The following is a 22,710-nucleotide window of genomic DNA, read 5'->3' as shown; positions in this document are numbered from 1 at the left end:
CCCAGCCACAGCCCATTTCCCTAGAGGTGCCCACCCTTCGCTGCCTTAGACCTCTCTCCCAGGCACCTTTGTTACTCTTGTCTCTGTTATCTCTGGAGGCCCACTGCCCACTTCCCAGGCTCCCTGGGAAAATGAGAGTTTGGCTCTTGTTTCACTCCTCTTCGCAACTTCCAGGTGGTCCCAGTACCATCCTTTAGCAAGCCCACCTGTCCTGAAGCCTAGGAGATTTTGCTCTCCCCAGCTCCTGTTTTTGCACCTCAGCTAAAACCCTCCAGGACCCTCAGGCATTCCTGGGTGACTCCAAGCCAGGCTTGCTCTTCCACGACTCCCTTCTACCACCCACTCTGTATGTGCTACCATCGCTGCTTGTATTAAGCCATACTGTGATATGTTTCCACGTCTGTATCTCCTCCAAGACTGTGAGCACCACAAAAGCAGCTGCTGCTTATTTGTCTCTGCTGCCCTGGCACCTAACACAATGCCAGGCACAAAGCAGGTGCTCAATAGATTGTCTGTTGAACAGAATGGAGTGGATTTGTCCTTAGAGACTTGAGGGAGCCCCCTGCATTCTGTTTTAGACATCAACACACTTATTCCCAAAAACTAAACTTAGAACCTCCCACCCTCAGACCCCTGCCCCATGTTCTCATTCCTGACCTGGGATGCCAGCAACAGAAATCCACTCATATTTACCCAGATTTTATTAGACAGAGGACTTGTGGAACCCCGGGGAGAGCTGAGCCGTCAGACCTCAGGAAGGGCAGGGATGGGGATGCCCTGGACCTTCAGCAATGAGAGTCCATAGGCCTTTACTAACCCTCGTGCTCTGCCATGTATCTCTCTGACTCAGCTCCCCTCCCTCCACAGGGCAGCTGTGGATCATTGGGGTCCTTGGGACCATTGGGTCCTTGGCCACTCACTTACTATGTGGCCCAATCCCAAAGCTCAGGGAGAGGATCCAGCCCTCAGATCCTCCTCCTGGGGCAGGTGTCCATGCTGTTCCCATTGGTTGTGATTGGAGCGGGGATGGGGAAACAAAGCCATGTGGTCTGATCAGAGCTACTCCTTTCAGTTGCTCCGTGCAGATACAGTTAAGCCAGGAAACGTGGTTGAGCCCGAGGATAAAGACCCATGGGGAGTGGCTGGCTAATTTGCTCTCACTAGAGCCTCTTGGCTTTTCTTCCCTCCCACTCCCCTGAACCACTAGCCCCTATCTGTTCCCCAGTCCAGCATGTGTCTCTGGTGAGGGTTGCTGCTGTCCTTTACAAGCTGCCTGGCATGTGCTGCAAGTGAGTGGCCTCAGGGGAAGCTGTACAGCCTGCAGGCGGTACACCGGCTGGTTAGAGCTGGCTCTGCAGGTGCTGGGTTGGGGGTCAGGAGGGTTGGGGAGAGGCGGGCTGAGAGTGGGGAGCAGGGCCCCTTCCACAAAACAGACAGGTTGAGCAGGAGGAATCAGAACAGGAGGCAAGGGGGGTAAGTCAGGAGCAGCAAGCAGGGGCTTGGGCAGTGAGCCTGTAGGCAATCAGGTTTGCATCTCCCAGAAGAGCTCTGTCAAAGGTCCCTTGTCACCTGGTGTTGGCCGAGTCCCACAACCCCTCAGGTCTCCTCGCTGGATTTTCCCATGGACTCTGACACTGTGCACTGGTTCCTTTCTAACAGTCTTTCTTGGGCCCCCAGTGCACTCTTCCCCCACCACCCTATCTCTCATCCAACATCCCTGAATGAAATCTTGTTCTCTTTCACCAGTTCCACTATTTTCTTACCAGGCTTCTGATCTCAGTCTTCTCTCCGAAAAAGGCAGTGTAGGGTAAGAGGTTAGGCTCTGCTGTTTGCTGGGGTGTGACCTCTGTCGACTGACTTCACTCTGCCTAAGTTTCCATTCTCTGGACCGTAAAGTGGGGGCTGTTAGGAGCCCCTGCCTCATGAAGGTTGTTATATAATAAATGCATTCGTGCGTGTAAAAGTCTTCCTGTGGGGTGAGTGTGCCTAGACTCAGTGAATGTCAGCTGCTGTTACGTTCCCTCTCATGGTCTCCCTAAGAGCCCTTCCCTCCTCCCATTTCAACTGTCTCCTCTAGACAGATGACCTCTAAATCTGAATGTTCAACCCGAGCTCTGGATCTTCACCTGCTTGTTGAGAGGCAGCGTAGGGCAGAGCAAAGATCATGGGCTCGGGAGGGGCCGATGAGGGCTCAGTCCTGCTCAGCACTCACAGCTGTGGGCTTCATCAGCCCTCAAAGTGACTCCATCTGAACACCTGCTCAGGCACTCGTCCATAAGAGGGATGATGACACTTGCTTCTCTGGAAGCTTAGCCACGTCTGTTTCCTCTGTGGCACCAACGTGCTCTATAATTATAACTCTCTCCATCCTCTCCCCCAACCAAAGGCAAAGTGAAGTCCTTGAGAGCAGGAGCTTTTCTTCTTGTTCTCTGCTCTGCACACTTCTAGCACAAGCTCGATATCGTTATTCATTCACTTTCTCTCCTCCTGTACTCCTCTGACTTCTCAAAATCAGCACGTTCCACACCAAACAACCAACCATTTCCTCTGCAGACCCGGTCCATTAATTTAACAAACTATTATTAAGTGCCAATAATAAGCCAAGCACAGGGCTAAGAGTGGATAGACATGGGATGGTGAGACCTTGTCTCATTTACAGAAGTGTTCACTGTCTCCTGAGGAGATGAATGATGACACTGGAGCACAGTATTTGCAATCACAGGAATATAGACACTCCGCAGGCAGCCCCGAGCACAGAGAAGGCACAACCTTTCTGACTGTAGGAGCTGAAGAAGCCTTCTCAGAGGAGATGACAACTGCCCTGGGTGTTGCTGAAAGAGTAGGGATTTTCAGGCAGAGAAGTTTCCCAGGGAAGAGTGTTGTCAGAGGCACAAACGAACATGGTGCATACACTGTGCATGTTTAGCTGGAATGGGAGACTTGAAGGGAGAAAATGAGACTGGAAGGCTGAGAACATTTCCCCACATTGTAAACTGGAAAATTTTACACATACACAGAAATAGGAGAAATGGTATAAAATCCACCTCCATGTGCTTATCATCCAGCGTCAGCAATTATCACTTCAATGGCCAATCCTGTTTTATTTATATCCCTACTCACTACACTCCCATCCCATTATTTTAATGCAAATCTCAGACATTGAGTCATTTCATTCATAAATACTTCAGTATTTTGAAAAGTATATCTTTTTTTTTCTTCTTACAAATGAGTCATAGTATAGTCTAACACTGCAACTTGTTTGATTTTTATCCTAGCCATCTATCTGGCTACTGTACTGTATCAGGATACATAAAGTTGTCTCCCTCTTTCAGGAAGCTACTTAGTGTTCCATTTGTGAATATACAATAATTAACCTCAATAGTCCCCAAATGATGGGCATTTAGGCTGTTCCCAATATCCTCATATCAAAACACAGTTGAGAGAATACCCTTGAACATACATCTTTGTCTACCTACAAGGCATATCTATAGGTTAAATTCCTGGACGTGGAATTGCTAGGACTTTGTGCACTTTGACTTCTGACAGGTGCTCTTTATTTGGCCCAGGAGGGGCTTGGAATGATACAAGGACGGTTTCTGTTTTCCAGGCTTGTGACATTTTGGAATCCTCTCTGTCATTCTCCATTTAATCAGCTATATCCTACGAACTCAACTCCTCCGAGTCTGTCCGCCTTCCTCCCCACTGCTGTGGTCCTGGCTCAGGACTGATTCCTTTCTCACCAAGACGGTTGCTGCTACAAACTCAGAATGTAGTCTAATCCCCTGCCAGGGCAACACATCCTAAAATGGGAACTACATCATTCTCTTGCTTAAACGCCTCTATTGGTGTCTCCCCACGTACAATATGTATATTAAAAAAATCCAACTCCTTAGCTGCCTTTCCATGCTTTCCAGTTTGTTCCCACCTTCTCACTCATTTCTCACACACCTTTAGGCTTCACGGAAACTGGATGCTAGTGCCTTATTGGGGCCCCCAGCTCACCTTCTCCCTCCTGTCTCTGTTGTGGAAATCTTGCTCATCCTTTATGGTAAACTCAAACCCCACCTCTTCCATGAATCCACTCAGTGCAAGACCACTAGTTTTGAACCCAGGGTGACTTGGATTCTAATCGTGACTCTCTTGGGGAATGTCACTTAATCTTTCTGAGACTTGGATTTTTCATCTGTTAAATAAAGACAAAAATACCAACCTTGCAGAATTGTTGTGAGGATTAAGGATAATGGGCACATAGTAGGCGTTCAATAAAAGGAAATTCTCCTTATTTCCGTGGTCGCTTTGACTATTCCACCGCACTGGATTGGAGCCGCTGGTTCTACGCGGGCTGCATTTGCTTTGTGTTACACCTGGTGGTCGACAAGGCCGTCTTGACCACTAGGCTGCAAGCTCGCTGTGGGCAGGGCTGGTGATTCACCCTGGACCACGTACCGCCTGGCAGAGAGCCTGCAAATAAGTGGAGAACGAGACAAACGTAGGAAAAAGATATACAGGCGGAAGGAGGGCAGACGCAAGCGCACAGGGGCTGCCAGACAGCTTTCTGCTGGACTCTGGAGCCAACTGCCAGCGCAATCCGAGCCGGGGGTGGGGCCAGGATATGGGGGCGGGGCCTGGAGCGGACCCCCGCCCCTGTCCGTCCACTAACGCGCTCCGCTGTAGCAGTCCGCTGGCAGCGAGGTTCCTGGCGCTGCTTCCAGGCTCCTCTGCGGCGGGGCGGGTCCGGGTGCTGGCGCCGAGATGCGCCCCGTGCTCGGCCTCCTCCTGGTCTTCGCCGGCTGCACCTTCGCTCTGTACTTGCTGTCGACGCGACTGCCCCGCGGGTCGACACTGGGCACAGCCAAGGAGGCTGGAGACAGGTGCGTGGCGGCGGTGACGGGGACCGGGGTTCGGGTCAGAGGAAGGGAGCCAGGTCCGAGGATGGGGTCTGGGAATCGGATTTTCGGGTTCCTGGATCGGGGGCTTGGATTTGGGGCTCAGTTCTGGGACTTGAGATTGGGCCGCGTCTACACGGTCTTGGGCAGACCGGGTGGACGAGAGCGGGGCCTGGCCCTGTCTGGGACCTGCGTGCTGCCGGCTGCGCGGGAGTGCTGTCTGGTGTCTTTGGGGTGGTGATTTGCGGAGGGAAACGCGGCGCCTTACCTTGGGCGGATCCTGCTGGAGCACCCCTGTTCCCGCCATTGGATCGCCTCTTGAGCGGTGTTCCCGTCGCCTTCCCAGGCCCAGCCCTGATCCCCGTTTGCCTCCGACCTTCGCCTCTTTGTGGACCCGCAGCCCCTTCGTAACGACTGCTCTCAGCCTCACTCTATCGTCCTCCCCGCTTCACTTCACTACACTTCTGTCAGGTCTGCCCTTGGGGCTTTATAAAAGGCATCCGGTCTTCAGGAGAAACGTTGATGGACAACTTTAAATTATTCACTAATTAATTATCTGCTGTCTTTTCTTGGCTGTCTCTGCTCTTTTCCTTTTACTCCCTGACAGGTTGAGGCAGGAGGCAGTACACGTACCTACCGGGCTGATTTGTCGTGATAAACCAGCATACTGTTTATAAAGTTAATGGAAGTGTGTCAAGGATGTTACTGATGTTTGAATATTAGGACAGCTGTTTTCAGTGACTGTATTCTTTTACTCTAGCTGGGAAGACTCTGCTGTGGGTGTTAGACATACTAAGAGAAATATTCTGATGAGAACCAGGAGGGTTTGCTTATAATTGATCATTGATGGATTTAAGAGTTCAGCTGGCAAAGGCAAGGTAGCCTTTACACTGTAACCCTTGTACAGGGTTCAGAGTGCACTGAGGATCATATAGAGAGGCAGGGTGAAAAGCAGCTCTTTGAAAGGGTTGGTTCCAAGCCTGACATATTATCAAGAAGATTATGTTTATGGTATGGACAAATATACTTTCCCAGGGAATCTTTAATTGGCTCTTTTGTGACTGATAAAGCAGTCATTTTACCTAGTAACTTTGGAGCAGTGTGAAGTTTGAATTGTCCTTGGCCTAAAGCTTAGGGGGAGGGGGTACTCCTAGAAAGAAAGGCAGTTTAGGACGTTTAGTACTTGCCTAGAAATTAATCCATTTGCCTCTTAAGAATAGTTCATAAAACCTGAGAGCTAAGAGGGAACTTAATGATTATCCACCTTCAACCCCTCATTTTTCCGATAAGGAAACTGAGGCTCAGGGACTAGCCTGAGATCACACAACTGGACAGTAGCAGAGTTGAGATGCTATGCCAGGTCCCTTGCTTCCAAACCAAGGCTCTTCTCCTTGCCTCTGCTGTGTTATATCAGGTCATCCATTTTTCTGGCCTCCCATTAAGTGTGTGTTCCCAGCAGACCAGATGATGGGCACATTTATAAACCTACTTTGGAAAGAAGACACAACAAGTGACTTTATTAGGTATTAGGCTGATCTGGACTCTTGTTTCCATCTGCTTTTCCAAATCTCAGGTCACTGTGGTTCCCCTCGGACCTGGCCGAGCTGCGGGAACTCTCCGAGGTCCTTCGAGAGTACCGGAAGGAGCATCAGGCCTACGTGTTCCTGCTTTTCTGCAGTGCCTACCTCTACAAACAGGGCTTTGCCATCCCTGGCTCCAGCTTCCTGGTCAGTATCCTGCCCTCCTCCTGTGCCTGCCTCCTGGGAATCCACCTTCTATCTTTGTAGAGGGGCCCTTAGGCTGCAGATCCTACAGTCCAGAGGACAGACAACTGTGGCTACCATTTGTTGACAGCTTTCCCTGTGTCAGGCACTGTCCTAGTTGCTTTACCTGCAAGACCTTATTTAATGCTCCTAAGAGCCAACAATGGGCACTTTTATCCACATTTTACAGTTAAGGAAATGAATCGCGAGAAGTTAAGTAACTGTCCAGGTGACAAGGCGAGGAGGGGGTTGGGCTGAGGTCTGAACCCACATCCGCCCAGCTCCAGGGCCTGCCTTTCCTCTCAGGTATGCTGCTTTTGTTTCTAAGGATTTGATAGGTGTGGAGCACTGTCCTTGAGACCTCTCCCCCTCCGCATGTTGGTGTTTCTTTTAAAATCTGTTTTCTCCACGAGTCTGTGAGTTCCTTGAGGTCAGGACCTGTTCCTTATTCTCAGCCTATGTGCTTCTTTGCCTGGCACAGGGTAGTGCCTTCATAAATGTTTGAAGTCTCCCTGTGTGGAGAGGACGAGTCATTCTGGTTTTCCAGGTGGCCCCCTGGCTCTCGGGAGCCACAGTGTTAGACCTGGGCTTGTGCTTGGGCTCTTGGATGCTTCTCATCAGTTGCCATCTCACGTGATACAGAAGAATCTGTGCTGTCCTCCCAGCAGCATTTTAAGCTGGTTGGTATAAATGTATATATCTGTTATGGCTTTGGGTAGGTTTGAATCCCAGCTGTGTAACCCTGAGCAAGTCATTTAACCTCTCTAACGCTGTTTCCTCATCTGTAGAACCGGCATTCTCCTATGTAACCCCCTAGGATTGTTACACGGGAGGATTAAATGACACAGTGGGTGCAGAGGGGCTGGCACGGTGATGGTGCACTGCCTGGCACACAGCAGCCCTCAGCACTTGCTGAATGATTGGGTGACTAAGCAGGAAGACTTGAAAGCTTCCTTCTGCCCTGCTTCTCCCTCCGGCCCCAACATTCAGCTCAGGCTGGATCCGCCTAAGCAGTTTTTTAGAAACTGGAAGAAAAGCAAACACATTCTGCCAAGAGAGATGGGGGTGTGTATGGTGCTTGAGGTCAGGGACTGACTCCTGGGGCTGCCCCTGTACCTCTTTCTCTCTTGAGCTGATCCCTCTTCAGGGCGAAGAGCCAGCTGCTACCTGGAGGTGAATCCTGTCTCTGCCTCGTGTGACTTTGGGCACGATACTTAATCTTGCACCTATAGAAGGGGTGAGGATGGTATACTAAACAGGGTCATAGTGGGGATTAAATCAGACCTGTAGTCAAGCACATAGTAGGTGCTGAGGAGATCCCTACCTTCTCACTTCCAGGTTCCCCTTTTACTTTCTCTTTTGGATCCCATGTTCGGCAGGATGATGTCTACCAGCCAAACTGCACTTAGGAAGTATTAGTTCACTTTTCCATTTTTGTCAATCTAAGGCTTTTTTGAGTGTCAGCTAGAACTCTGGTCAACATGGAACCCCCAGTGGTAGCATTATAGAGAAGTAATTCCTGCAGGCAGGAAAGACATGAGACATTTTCTAAAGCTTATGAGGTCTTACTGAGGGAAAATTCATGGTTTGTGTTTATTTAAAGTAGCAGAAATAACTTGTGAGCTTCACTGCTGCCTCTTCCCAGGCCACCAGGGCTGGCAGGGCCTTTCACAGCCCAAGTGGCAGGCTGGGGGCTGTATACACAGATTTCCCCGTTTAATTCTGTCTTGCCCGCTGAGGTTTTAATCTTCTTCCCAGTTTCAAAGGTGAGGAGACCGAGGCCGGGGCTGTAGTTCCCAGCTCCTTCATCACTTTTTTTCTTTAAAAAAATTATTTATTTTTGGTTGTGTTGGGTCTTCATTGCTGCACATGGGCTTTCTCTAGTTGCGGCGAGCAGGGGCTACTCTTCATTGCGGTGCGCGGGCTTCTCATTGCGGTGGCTTCTCTTGTTGCGGAGCACAGGCTCTAGGCGCGCAGGCTTCAGTAGTTGTGGCATGCGGGCTTCAGTAGTTGTGGCTCGCGGGCTCTAGAGCGCAGGCTCAGTAGTTGTGGAACATGGGCTTAGTTGCTCCATGGCATGTGGGATCTTCTGGACCAGGGCTTGAACCCGTGTCCCCTGCATTGGCAGGCGGATTCTTAACCACTGCGCCACCAGGGAAGCCCCTTCATCACTTTTCATTCATCTCTTTGGAGTGGGGGTTAGGTTTTCTCCAGGAAAATCACTGAAGGAGGAGGGAACCTAGGACTCTTGGGCTCCAGGACAAGATGGCTGGTAGCTGCCAGATGTTCTCATGGCAGAGGATTTGTTTTCTTTGCAGAACGTTTTAGCCGGTGCTTTGTTTGGGCCATGGCTGGGGCTTCTGCTGTGCTGTGTGCTGACCTCGGTGGGTGCCACGTGCTGCTACGTGCTCTCCAGTGTTTTTGGCAAACAGCTGGTGGTCTCCTATTTTCCTGACAGAGTGGCCCTGCTGCAGAGGAAGGTAAGGCGAGGGGGTACATCTAAGTGCCGGGCCCCCAGAAAGTTACCACGTGGCCCTGAGGGGAGTAGGGGCAGAGATCTCCCACAGTGGTCCTCTGTCCTGCCTCAGGATGTCCCAGGCGTCCTGTTGGTGTCTCCAGGAGACGCAGATCTGAGCTCAAATCCCAGCTCCATCACTACCAGCTCTGTGTCTTTGGGCAGGTTCCTGACTTTTCTGAGCCTCAGGTACCTCCATTTTAAAAATGAGGAAAAGAATCTCTGCCCTGGAATTTATAGAATATGTAAAGTATGTAGAACAGTGCCTGGCACCAACAGATTTTCAATACCTGGAGACTCTTTCTGCTTCTTAATGGCCTTGTCTTCTTTGGCTACAGGTGGAGGAGAACAGAAACAGCTTGTTTTTTTTCTTACTGTTTTTGAGACTTTTCCCCATGACGCCAAACTGGTTCTTGAACCTCTCGGCCCCAATTCTGAACATCCCCATCGTGCAGTTTTTCTTCTCTGTTCTTATAGGTAAGACGTGGTGTGTAAGTTTGACTCTCACAGTTGTCCTGGGCATGTGCCTGCCTCTGCGAGCACAAGCTCATGAAGAGCATGGAAAGGCCTTATCTAAAGTAATTGTTCCTGACTGCAGATCTACTCGGGCTTGAACATGAAAACCCATAAAAATACTTCTGGAAAAAATAGGGATTGTTCATTCTGTAACTGTATTTAATGCCTATTGTGTGCCAAGCACTGTGCCAGGCCCTGGGATTAGAAGAGTAATCTGTGTAACACACACATCTTGGCTCATAGTAAGGGCTCAGTAAAAGCAGAGTTGGAGTGAGGGGACGTGGGCAGAAGGCAAGTGGAGGCAGGGGAAGGGTCAGAGCAAGGGGCTTCCTGTTTGGCTTTGGCCCCTGTTTTGATTAAGATCTGCCTTAGCAAGAACTGGTACTAGTGCGGTTCCTTCTTGCCTTTGGACAATTGTATGACCTTCAACAAGCTCCTTACCCTCATGGGCCACTTGGCTAAATGAGGGGCGAGGACTAGAGCAGTGTTTCTCTAAGTATGAGCTTTGAACCACTTCCATCTGAATGGTAAAATTGCTAACAGCCTGTAAAATCACTGACTATTACTTTCTCCACACTGGAAGCAAACCACCCTCTCTAAGCCTAAGGCAAGGATCGCCTCTCTTAACCCTTCTTTAGAACATGGAAGGGAAGGCTACTCAGGGCTCTAGGTCAAACATGACAAATCTGTGGTTGAGCAGCTGCTATTAATAGGGAATTCCTGACAGAAGTTGAGATCTTAAATTGAAGCAGAATCTACCACAGCTAATTCTGTCAGACAGGCTTTTAGACAGCATGCCTCAGCACCTCTGTTAGCAGCCTGTAATCACCCAGGTGGCACGAGGCTTGGAAAGACTCCGGAGACCGAGATTCTAGTTACCCTTCTGAAAAGCTGTGTGACCTTCATGAGTCTATGATCTTGAGGCATCATCTACTAGAGGAGTGGATCATCAGGGGGTCCCAAACCAATCAGAATCTTGGGAGCGGGGGTCAGGAGAGGCTGTTAGAATGCAGGTTCCTGGGTTCTACCCCAGACCCAGGTAGCCAGAATCCTTGGGGTGTTACCTGAGGATGTGTTTTTAACAACTTCACCAGGGGTTTGTTATACAACCAGCCTCTCTAGCTACCAGTCAGACTTGTGGGATCCAGTGGATTTGATGACCTCTTACAGACAGTACAGAACATGAATAGTACTACTGCTTCTAAGAAACCTGTTTTTATCACAGGCATACTGTCAATCTCACTATGCTGCTGCTTCTCTTTACTTTGGCTGTTGGGCGCTCAGAACCAAATTTGGGGACACCTCTAGCAAATGAGTGAACTTTATGCATTTTTGCTTAAGTACTAACTGTCCTTTGTTTATTCTTCTCTCATTTTGTTTTATTCTTCATTCATTTTGTTTTTTCCTATTTAAAAAAATGTCTCATCTTAACTGTAGTATATATATATTTTGTGAACCATCTCAAGTCCTTTTGCTGAATGAGACAAATGTATGTGGGAAGTGAGGAAAGGAGGTGAAAGAGTGGAAAAGAAGGGAAAGAGGTAATATGTTTAGAGGCCAGGAATTGGGCAAAAACAGTACAAAACTGGAGTCACTGTTGTGAATTCCTGGTGACATTTCTGAAGGACTGTTGTTCTTCATTTTCCTGCTCCCCAGTAACAGGCTCTTTCCCTTTTCTTCTTCAAGGTTTGATCCCATATAATTTCATCTGTGTGCAGACGGGCTCCATCCTGTCAACCCTGACTTCTCTGGATACTCTTTTCTCCTGGGAAACTGCCTTTAAGCTGTTGGCCATTGCCCTGGTGGCCTTAGTTCCTGGAACCCTCATTAAAAAATTTAGTCAGAAGGACCTACATTTGAATGAAACAAGCAACGCTCATCATCTAAATAGTAGAAAGGACACCTGATATGGATCCTTTGGTTGCCGCCTCCCTGGACTCTACTGTTTATTTGTGTAATGGGCGTGGTCCTCTGAAGCCCCTCATTGTTTTTAAATTATTCTCAACAGGTGATTTGGACACTATTCTTCTGTGTGCACTGTCTTGTCCTGAAGGACACTCTGTGCTCTAGAAGGTGAATTATATCAGGTTCTCAAACCAGCCCTGATTTAGCAGGACACTCTGCAAAACGGATGGCCTCCTAGCAAATCCTATTTATATTTTACTGAATAACAAGGAACTCAGGCCAAGCCCTGAGCTGCTTCGGGAGAGGATGCTGATTGCCCTTGTCCAGGGTGCCTCTTCTGCACAGTGATCAGCTGTTGTGACAGGTGTTATCCTTTTACGTCCCTCGTGGACATGATTAGTGTAGATAATGACATGTGAACCCACATCACTGACACCACTCTTCATCTTGTTAGTCTCCTGAAGAGTGATCCTTCTGCACTGTTTTGCTGATGACCTACCTCTTCCATAAATCAGAGGAAACAAGTGACAAACTGTATAGAATTTCCATGTACAGCTCAAAAGCACAGTGATTGCTGCGCTGCTCTTTGTGTTCAGACGCACTGATGTTACCACATATGTCACATCTCCTCTTGGTTGCATGTCCTGACAATTCAGCTGATTGCAAACAGACTATTGAATATCAATGGAGCAAACTCTGTATGTTATGAATATATTCTGGAGAAGTTCTTACCCATCTGGATGGGCAGAACCCTTGACTCACTTGAACCAAATGACTGTCAGTACATTTTCTAGTCTGTCTGTTCTGTGTGGGAATCCCTCCTCTGTCTTGCTGGGACAATGGATTTAGTACACTCCAATATCATCCAGTATACCTCTGAATGCTTTTTTTCATTTTGTCATTTCCTGAGAATAACTGAGGGATAATTCTATTTTATCTTTTATTTATTTATTTTTTGCAGTACGCGGGCCTCTCACTGTTGTGGCCTTTCCCGTTGTGGAGCACAGGCTCCAGACGCGCAGGCTCAGCGGCCATGGCTCACGGGCCCAGCCACTCTGCGGCATGTGGGATCTTCCCGGACCGGGGCACGAACCTGTATCCCCTGCATCGGCAGGCGGACTCTCAACCACTGTGCCACCGGGGAAGCCCCTATTTTATCTTTTAATTCAGGTGAATTAAGGGGAAAATTTGGTTTTGGATTAATTTGTTGTGTTGTATTTTAATGATCTATGGCTGCAGTATTGAATTGGCACAGACCTGTTCATGCTTCCAAGGACAGAAGGGCCTTGGCACCTAAAATGACCAGCTCTGGGATCCTGTGCCCTACAGGAGTTCTTATCAGAACTGTTGTCCCTGGGCACCATCTGCTGGGTTTTTGATTTGGCTTGGCCAAGAATCTTGCCAAGGCTTTAATGTAGACCAATTGTTCTACATGAATTCTTGGGAATACTTCTGTTTAGTACAGAGAATGAATTTCCAAGCAGTGTTTTTTGGACATGGTATAATCCAAAAAACACAACAAGGACTTCATTTTTAAGGATGTGTTGCTTTAAAAGAAGCTTGATAACAAGAGTGGGAGTGAGGAGAATGCCAGCTGGACTTGGGAATCCTTGGCTCTTTGTGTTCTGAAGTAGGAGGAGGGAAGGGGAGACACAAGGAAGCTCTCTACACTATTGAAAGTATGGCCCTTTGCCCTTTATCCGGATCCTTGGATTTGTCTCTCTCCCATCTCGCCCGTGATTTTGCAACAATGTGCCTTATCAGTTGTGAGTTTACAGGCAAAGCAATTTCCCAAATAAATGGATATAAATATTCTGTGTGGTGTGTGTTTCTACATGTTGCTAACTTTCAATTCCCATTGCCAGTGGGAATCGGGATTGGCTGAAAATCAGACAATCCAAAGTGGTGTCTTAGCTTTCTACTCTCAAGCTTCTTACCAGTTGTATACACTGGAAGCCAGATTTTCATTTTTGCCTTTTCCCTCGTATGCATGCTTTATAGTAGGGTACTAATACCACAGAAGTAGCTGTAAGATGGGCAGCAGGAAAGTCATAGGGAAGAAGAGTGCCTGTCTAGGATATGACAGAATAATCACGAAGAGACGATAACAAAAGAAAATCATGGTCATCTCTTCCTTCTGTGGATGTGTCTGACGAAAGAGCCCCAGAAACCAGCTTTTCCCATCACCTATTCTTCCTGGCTGCGGGAAACCCAGTCATGTAAAATCCTCCTTTCCCGTAAGTTCTGACAAATACTGAGACTTGTGAAGGCAGCTCTCAGGACACAAACAGTACCTATAAGGAAAAGACAGGACAGAAAACAGTGAAGTACACTTTTTGTTTAATTCCATGCATTTGTTTGCTTTGATAGTCGCTCTTGTTCCCATCGCTGTACAATTGTTCAATACAAAGAGGGAGCCGGCATCAGAACCCACACAGGGAGCAGGGGAACTAACAGTACCGGAGACCTCAGAGGACACAGATGAGGGAGATCATTCTGAGACTTGACTACAAAAAAAGTTAATTTGCTCCAAATTGAAAGGAAGTCAAATTATTGCAATCAAGAATCAAAGTGGGTCGTCCCACTTCCAGACTCTGAGAAGTGGTCGCTCGAGGCGGTGAGCTACCCAGGCGATGCGGTCAATAAGGGACATCTTCCTATTAGCCTGCACCTTCTGGTGGGGTTCCCTCTGGCCTGCAACCATGGGAGGACCCTGTATGTCTGGTCACTGGGCAGCAGCCTGGGGCCAGGAGCCAGTGTGCCCCTGAGTGCTGTGAAGTGGCTCTAGAGAGTAGGCCTGGGATTTGGCCGGAAGTTTTCTTACAGTGGCCTTACCATCTGCTTGGGGGCTTGGCTCTGTGTGAAATCCTGCCAGCATGCCCTGGTTACATGACAGTTAACAAAAGCCTTAACCTAACCCTTTTGGGGTTACCCTATTTCTCAGAACAGTGATTTCAGAGCTCCCCTCTTCTGCCACCTGTCCCTGAGAAGTGTTCCAGGCTCCACAGGGGTCCTCCACTTGGCAGTCTAGTTCATTCCAGTTTGAATAGGTGCTTGCAGTACTGGCTGTAACATGCAAACAAGCAGACTAATGTGATTCTTATGTGCTAGTCTGTGAGGCTGCTAACATTGGCGATGTGAGTATATTAGGACATTTATTCTATGAAATCAGCAATGAAGAAAACTCTTGCTGCCTAGAAAGGCACTAAATTCATACTGACAGTACAAGTCAAAGTCTTGAAAAGAATGTCACGTTGTTTTGGTACATCAGTCTCAGAGTCTAAGGAAGAAGCAAGTAACTGGGACTTGTATTAACTTTCTGTTTATAGAAGGTGGTGGAGGAACATGCTCATTTAACAATGAGATGATGTAAATGAAGAGACATTTTGGAATTCAATATACAATTGGAATCATACTCCAAAAGGGCAGTGGGTGGAGGCACGTGGCCTTTTTCCTGTCATTGGTGCTGCCCCCTGATAGCCGTAGGGTGGGATCTATAAGGAGTACACTGGTATATCCTGTCATTCTCCCATCAGGGCTAACTCAAGATCTCAAACCACCTTAGGAAATTAATTATGAGGTTAGAGCTGGGACAGCAAACAGATCTCCCCTTGCACACCAATTCCAATCGAGTGCTAATTATGGCTCCAGATGCTGTGTTGTGAGAGATTCTGAGGCCATGTCCAGGCTCAGTAGGAAAGAATATGGTGGTCAATAAATAACATGGTCTTGGGTATCGAGGGTGGAGATGGTAGATGGTGGTATGAGGTGGTATTTTGGTTTCTGGCTTGGTAGAAAAACAAAATACAACATAACGCACTATACTGCAGAGCAGGGTAGGAATTCCTTGGAATTTGTAGAATTCAGTCACAGGAAGTTCAAGTAGAAACATTTTAAGGAAGGGGGGCAGATTGAGACAAAAGGGCATGGAAAAAAAGGGTAAATCTTTTGATCGATAAGAATGCATTCACACTGGAAAAACGTCAATGCTCCACAGTGGGAGAGGGCGTTTAAAATTGGGTTTGTACCAGGAAAACCCCAAACCATCAAATCTATTATTACTTAGGGTAAGAGGAAAATTTAGTACAATGAGGCCCTGAAGTGGAAGTCCAGTGTACTTATTAAATCCTACTAAAATATCCTTAATTCTAGAAGGATGGATTTGTTGATACTAAAGTTTTAAAATATGTGAACTTCAAGTTGGTCATACCAAACCATCATACAACACAGTTAACACCTTCACCTCCCTAGGTAGGTGCTCCCCACAATCTCGCCAACAGGTCCAAACTTTAGTGGTGGTAAGGTCTATTATAACTTCAAAGGAGGATGCAGGCTTCTCAGTCCCTCTGCCAAGCAATTTTAAGAGGAATTGTTATTCAGAGGACATGATCTAGAAATAGATAGGAATCAGAACCAAATGCCCATCTGCAAAACAAATAAAAACTCATTATCTTGCAGTCAGTCAAAGCCAGATGCTAAATGAACGTGGAATTCACTTCAAGGGGGTTAAACTTTTGATCAACAATGAAGCTTGAAATCATAGTCCTGTGAGTTCCTTAAAGCACTGCCACCCAGTTGTCAGACTGAAGAATTAGCTCTTAAATTCCCCGAGCTCTTCGTTCTACTCTTCATATGACTGTGGAGTTGTTCTCAAAGAAACACACACTAATTCAAAATTGTGCTGGTTATTTCAAGGCAGGCAGTGAAGGGTAGCCTGGGATACAGAAGGCATTTCTCTTTTAACCTAAAGACACTGTTCTCTGAAGCCTCTAGTCACTTCTACTAAAAAATAAGTAAAATGTTCAATGTGGAACTTTATTCAACTATTTTTTTAAAAATAAATTTATTTATTTATTTTTGGCTGCGTTGGGTCTTTGTTGCTGCGTGCGGGCTTTCTCTAGTTGCGGCAAGCGGGGACTACTCTTCGTTGTGGTGTGCGGGCTTCTCACTGCGGTGGCTTCTCTTGTTGTGGAGCTCAGGCTCTAGGCATGCAGGCTTCAGTAGTTGTGGCTTATGGGCTCAGTAGTTGTGGCTCGCGGGCTCTAGAGCGCAGGCTCAGTAGTTGTGGCGCACGGGCTTAGTTGCTCCATGACATGTGGGATCTTCCCTGACCAGGGCTCAAACCTGTGTCCCCTGCATTGGCAGGCGGACTCTCAAGCACTGCACCACCAGGGAAGCCCTATTCAACTCTTGACAATAGAGTGAATGACTTGAAGATTCAATACTGTCTGCTATGCTAACTTGCTCATAACAGTCAATCCAGACAGGTATATGGCATTACCATGACAGACAGTCAAGATGGGAATTCAAAAAAGTTATCAAAATTATGAGGTATTGGGGTGGGTTTTCCAGGAAGACCATCACTGAAAGGGTTAAGACACGTTAAGCTTCATGTTCCTCTTTGGCCACGACAGGTGGGCAAGACCTGGACACGCTGAAGGGTCAGTGTTTTATGTTGGACAGAAAGAGGACACAGAGGGACTTCCTGGCGGTCCAGTGGTTAAGACTTCACCTTCCAATGCAGGGGATGCGGGTTTGATCCCTGGTTGGGGACCTAAGATCCCACATACTTCGTGGCCAAAAAACCAAGACATAGAACAGAAGCAATATTGTAACAAATTCAATAAAGGCTTTATAAATGGTCCACATCAAAATAAATAAATAAATAAAGAGGACACAGAGTTGTAGCCTCTCTGTCTGTCAGAAGTAATGAACCAGAGAGATTCACAGTATGGTGTGGTCTGAAGTCAGAGGATGAAAAATATGGGCTTTCAAGGTACTTTTCCAGCTCTGTGACTAAGAGACTAAGCCTCATTCTAGAACTTCTCTTGTCTTGCTATGGGATGACATCACAGTTAGGCATTTTTTCGTCATGCCATCTCCTTATTTCCTTTTTATAGTCTCCCAACTAGGAGAAAAATGTCGGTTTTATGGGATTTATTAGGAAGGAGATTACAAACTATGCTGCCAGTTCTTGAAACTATCTACCCCACAGGCCCCATGCAGATTCCCTGTAGGCCTGTTCCTCTCAGGGCATTAAATAATTCTGTTTGTGCTTCTAATGTAGTCCCATGATTTTATTTCTTAAGAAACTCGAGAAAATGTACAGCTTTTGAACTCTTTGTCCACCACTCAGTCACCTGATGCCCACCTAGGAGCTTTTGCGATCAAGTCAAAATCACAACGTATCCACTGGACCTCAGGGCGGTACACGCATCCTCAGATGATTGTTGTTGTACACAGAAAATGAGGGAATACAGCTAAGACAAATACCAGGGAGCTCCCAAATGGCAGTTCCATTTTCATTCCTTCATAAAAATCCATCATAATTCATGGTTAGCAATAAACACAATCATTGTGCTACACCATAAACCACACTTTCTGATCGACAGAAAATGAGAAAGATAATTATAAAATAAAATAACAATGATAATAATACCATAACTTAAGATCTTTCATGTAGTCCAGCTACAGAATTTATACAAAATGGAATAATTTAATGAAACAATACTGCTCTCTGTATAAGTTAAATATTTTCCTTCAGCCTACCTAAGAGCTATAAATTACAGACACTAAATTTTAAATCAATGTCTCAACATAAAGTGTAAACAAATGGAGGGATCAAAACAAGCAAAAGGAACTGCTCTATATTCCCTCCTGCTTTTCCTTTTTGGCCGATGCAATCAGTGACACCCAGAGGAGGGTGATGTTTTCATTTGCACTGGAAATGGTTTAATACCTGTGTATGTCAGTCCTTCCTGAAGTCCAGTCCGATGCAATATCAGAGCGCCTAGCCACACTCTCCAGGTCTTGAGCTTCGAGGTTGTTTGGCATTAACGGATTTTGGAGACAGAGACAGGAACTAGGCCAACATCTGTTTTTATATAAAATTCTAGATAAAAATTTCCTTAAAGCCAAGGCACCATGAGGTACCTTGGGATGTTTCTCAGAGCCCATGACCCTAGAGACAGGAAGGACCTCATGCCTTGGACAATATTTTTCCAATCTCTGCTTAGCATCAGTTGTGCTTTCTATGAATTTCCAAATCCAATTATTCAAAACTACACTGATCCAAATACATGTTACAAGTAGCATTTAACAAAAATGCTATCGTGATAGGGGAGGGGTTGCCCTTTGCAAGTTGTTTATTTTGCCTTTATTCTGATAGTGGTAGCCAGTCACTACAGCTTCTGGGATAGAATGAGTTAACAAATAAAAACATGGGGGATGGTTTGGGATTGGATGTCGGGAAGACTGACACACCTCCTAGCTGTCTTCAAGGACTGTTCTGTTTAAATCAATAAAACTCTAGTAGACAAGCAACCTGGTTCCAGGGCTGGGTGATCCCATCTTCTGCACGTAGTTGAACTGAGACATTCTGAGAACATCCTTTTACAAATTCCACATTTGCTTTTCCAACACTGTTGGACATTCTCTTTTTGTCTTCTCCTTCTCTCCTCCTCAGGCTCTCCCTCCCCTGCCCCCTTTTTCCCTAAAAGAAGCGGCCAACAGGTGGAAAGGAAATAGGTCGCAGAAAACTGGCACTTGAGTCTGAAAAATCAACACATTGGTCAAGGTAATGCATTTGCCAAGGTAGTGACATTGACAGCATAAAAAGCAGAAAATTTTTCAAGGACAAGGTTGGACACTGTCTGTAAGTCTCACTACCAACGCTGCTCAGCATTTTAAAAATGAGATCAGCTTTGACATGCGCAGTTTTCTTTTTCCTCCTAGAGGAAGCACATGCCCTCAAAGGCCTTGGGTGCAAGTCTCTGGTCTCCAAAATTGTCTAGGTCTTTCCATCACCCATCTGGACAAGCTGGGTGAATTTAATGTGGTCTGTTCACAGGTTACCTGGAATTGCTTTTCTTTTGCTGTTTTTGTTTTCTAAAATGTTCAGTATGTCTTGCTCTGGCTCTTCTTCAGTCACTTATGGCCAGAGGAACTGGTCCCCTGTTCAAGCAGCAGTAATACCTCCTGGCTCCACAGATTCCCAAGGATGTTGCTCCTGAATTCCACTTCTGTTCTTTCCTCCTTTCTTTCTCTCTCTTTTTTTTGCAAGAAATTATTGTCTTTCTCTCTATCATATATAGTTCACTCTTTACAGTACAAAGTGTTAAAATGTCAAACAAAAATAAATATCAGTGTTACAGTAGCTAGAATATTCAATAAAATAGATCCCTGCCATTCTTGATTGAAATGTTCAGTGAGACTTAATTTCATTTGGATATTTTTTTCCAGAGATTTGTGAAGTCTCATGTTCCTGTTATTGCAGCTCATGTCTAGGGGTGAAAAAGATGGGGCAGCTCTCTTCCCAGACAAAAAAGCAGGGAGAGAGTGGGAAGAGTCTGGGGGTGGGATGGATGTGAAATGCCAGTATAGTCATGAGATCTTCAGGGTAGGTATTCTTTCATTACCAAGTAGCAGAGCTGTAGTGTTTATTGGTCCTAACTGTGGCATCAGAACGCTCCCCATCTGAAGAGTCACAGTCCGATTCTTCAAACTGCATAGGATTCTGCAAAGTCAAGACAACATAAGACCTTAATTCCTTTCTGCAATCACTCAGTAAACATATTTTGAGCACCTCTCACGTGACAGGCGCTGTGCTGGGTTGTTCGCTAAGATAAAGGAGATCAGGTCCTGTCCTTGTGGGGTTTACGGAGAAAGAAGACATATAAAGATGATGATGGCAATTATGACGAAGGTGAGGACAGTGATAACAGTGCCCCCAAAGCCCTACATATATTGTTTACTACATTCCAGGCACTGCTGTAAGTGCTTTAACATCTATTAATCCACTCAATCCTCACAACAACCCTATGAAATAGAGGCTGTTAGCATACCCATTTTACAGATAAGGGAATTGACCTACAGCGAGGTTAAGTGGCTTACCCAACGTCACACAGTGAGTTAGTGGAAAGGCTGAGATTTGCATCTAGGCGGTCAGATTTCAGGGTCTACACTTCCAACCACTATGCTATTGTGCCTCTCAGAAGGCAGTACAGTCTGTGAACTAAAGTGTTACATGTGCTTTGATAGCATGTAGGGGCTGGTGGGGACACAGAGGAGGGAGGCTCACACGCTTAACCAGGTTGGGAGATGGGGTCGGAAGTGATGCTTGAGTGAAATCTTGGAATGAAGGGTTCCTCAGCAGTTCCGTGTTTGTGCTTCCTTTGGAAGAACTTCCCCCATTTTGGGGGGCTCTGTTATCTCTGTACTTCTACTGACTTCATGGAGGCAGTTGTTTTATCTTATATACTACACGATGATTGTAAAGGCCCTAGGGACTTGAGCATATTCTAACCCAAAGAGCTCCAGGAAGGGAAGAGTGATGAGAGGAGAAGGGAGGAGAAGCCCCCACCTCATAGCCGCGGTCCTCCGTACACAGCTTGCCCAGAGACATCTGCGTCTTCACACGGCGCACAGCACACTCCTTGTCAGACAGCCCGTCTGAATGCGAGGATATCTCAATGGGGATCTCTGGCGTCTGGGACAGCAGGTCATCTAGCTTCTCTGCCAGGCGGTCTTCAAGTTTATCCACTAACTCCTCAGGGCTGTTTGAGTGGTCACTGGTATTTCCTTCCTCTCCGTCAGACACAGAGAAATTCTCAGAGCTAAAGGTTGAATACGACTGGCAGCTGCTGATACAGCGATGGGGCCTAGAACCACAAAGAACCAGAGGAACTTAGTCCCGGGAACGGCTACTTTCCTTTTTTTTTTTTTGGCATGCCCCGGGATCTTAGTTCCCTGACCAGGGATCGAACCCACGCCCCCTGCAGTGGAAGCGTGGAATCTTAACCACTGGATCGCCAGGGAAGTCCTTACTTTCCTTTCCTTGTCTGTCAGTCGCAGCCTTGGTGGGAGGTGATCTAGTTATTTTTCCTGCCCCTGAGGGAGAGTCAAATCCCAAAAGGTAGAAACTGTTTAAAGCAACAGAGAGAGAAATCTGAGCTTTGTTTGTTTTATATGTTTATGTGGCTCCACACAACGCTCCAAAACTGATGGCTACCGCTGGTCTTTGAGAAAATCAGCTGGTCTAATGACACTGTGTACACCTGTGTGGTATGGAAATGTTCACATTGAGAGTATGCTTCTTATACACAGAGAATCAACCACCTAGGTTCTCAAGGGTGAAAGAGACTTTGGAGAGTCTCTGGTCTGACTCCTGTCCCAGAGCAGAAAACTGGAGGCAGAGAAGGGAAGTGACTTGTTCAAGGCCACACAGCAGAGCTGGGCTCGGGCCAGGTCTGCTCACATGCCGCCATGTCCATCTCTACCTGCCTGGGCATGGTGGGGCATTTCTCATGGGGCAGAGTGGCCCAGAAGGCCGACCCCCAACAGAAATGTGCTTGGAAGGAACATTCACTCTGTGGCTGTGGGCGCTGCCCAGCCAGTTGCTGGCTCATTCCAGGTAACATCTGGGTTTAGCTCTGATGAGGCAAAGCTCCTGGGGTGGGGGGAGGGGATTTACAAAAGTTCCTCATTTCTTTTCCATTGTTTGCAAGAAGCCTAGTAAATAAGAATACTGTTAGCTTACGCTGACTTAACAAACAAAACAAATAAGAAAAAAGAAGACTGCCCTTTCCCTCTGTCATTGTCTGATCTTTCTGTATTTCTTAGTACAAAGGGATTTTGATGGCATATGATCTGAGTTTGGTTGATGGGCAGGCCAGGTGATGGGCTGGGGGCAGGGGTGGCATCAAGGACACATGAAAAGAGGCCAGATGGAGGAAGCCCATGTGGGAAATGGAAGTTAAAGTAGGATTCACACCTTCTCAAGGCTGGTAATCCAGGGGCTTCCCTGGTGGTGCAGTGGTTGAGAATCCGCCTGCCAATGCAGGGGACACGGGTTTGAGCCCTGGTCCGGGAAGATCCCACATGCCGCGGAGCAACTAAGCCCATGCACCACAACTACTGAGCCTGCGCGCCTAGAGCCTGTGTTCCGCAACAAGCCACTGCAATGAGAAGCCTGCGCACCGCAACTAGAGAAAGCCCACGTGCAGCAATGAAGATCCAACGAAGAGAGAAAGAGAGAAAGAAAGAAAGTCTGGTAATGCAGAAGGGAGACAGAGAGAAGAATGTTATAATATTAAAAGCAAAACCGTGAGGTAAAACCAAAATTTTG

At 46.9% G+C, this 22,710-nt stretch overlaps 2 protein-coding genes across 4 annotated transcripts in view; one reads left to right on the top strand and one right to left on the bottom strand.

Moving 5' to 3' along the window:
* The first annotated feature begins 4,637 nt into the window (after positions 1-4,637).
* On the top strand, positions 4,638-13,397 carry TMEM41A (transmembrane protein 41A). The gene is made up of 5 exons (XM_081235657.1): positions 4,638-4,871; positions 6,460-6,613; positions 8,968-9,129; positions 9,503-9,641; positions 11,367-13,397. The coding sequence occupies exons 1-5, from the start codon at positions 4,753-4,755 to the stop codon at positions 11,585-11,587; spliced, it is 795 nt and encodes a 264-aa protein (XP_081091783.1). The 5' UTR covers positions 4,638-4,752; the 3' UTR covers positions 11,588-13,397.
* A 3,231-nt stretch (positions 13,398-16,628) lies between these two features.
* The window catches only part of MAP3K13 (mitogen-activated protein kinase kinase kinase 13), a 172,383-nt gene continuing 166,301 nt past the window's right edge, over positions 16,629-22,710 (bottom strand). Inside the window, exons 14-15 of one of the 3 annotated variants that reach the window (XM_081236060.1) lie at positions 20,947-21,244; positions 16,629-20,100 (exon numbers count right to left, since the gene is read on the bottom strand). In XM_081236060.1, coding sequence (XP_081092186.1) covers positions 19,999-20,100; positions 20,947-21,244 — 400 coding nt within the window. In that variant the 3' untranslated portion in view covers positions 16,629-19,998. The remainder of the gene's footprint in view (positions 20,101-20,946; positions 21,245-22,710) is intronic. The other 2 variants (XM_081236061.1, XM_081236059.1) reach the window with 2 other exon arrangements.

The sequence above is a fragment of the Mesoplodon bidens genome (assembly GCF_964165515.1).
Source record: "Mesoplodon bidens genome assembly, chromosome: 5".
NCBI classification, from domain to species: domain Eukaryota; kingdom Metazoa; phylum Chordata; class Mammalia; order Artiodactyla; family Ziphiidae; genus Mesoplodon; species Mesoplodon bidens.
Note: the sequence above shows the minus strand (reverse complement) of the source record. Positions and strands in the feature narration are given on the sequence as shown.

Coding starts and splice junctions, on each gene's coding strand:
- TMEM41A (XM_081235657.1), top strand. CDS start 4,753: ATGCGCCCCGTGCTCGGCCTCCTCCTGGTCTTCGCCGGCTGCACCTTC. Junction 6,614..8,967: donor TCCCTGGCTCCAGCTTCCTG/GTCAGTATCCTG, acceptor TTTTCTTTGCAG/AACGTTTTAGCCGGTGCTTT. Junction 9,642..11,366: donor TTTCTTCTCTGTTCTTATAG/GTAAGACGTGGT, acceptor TTCTTCTTCAAG/GTTTGATCCCATATAATTTC.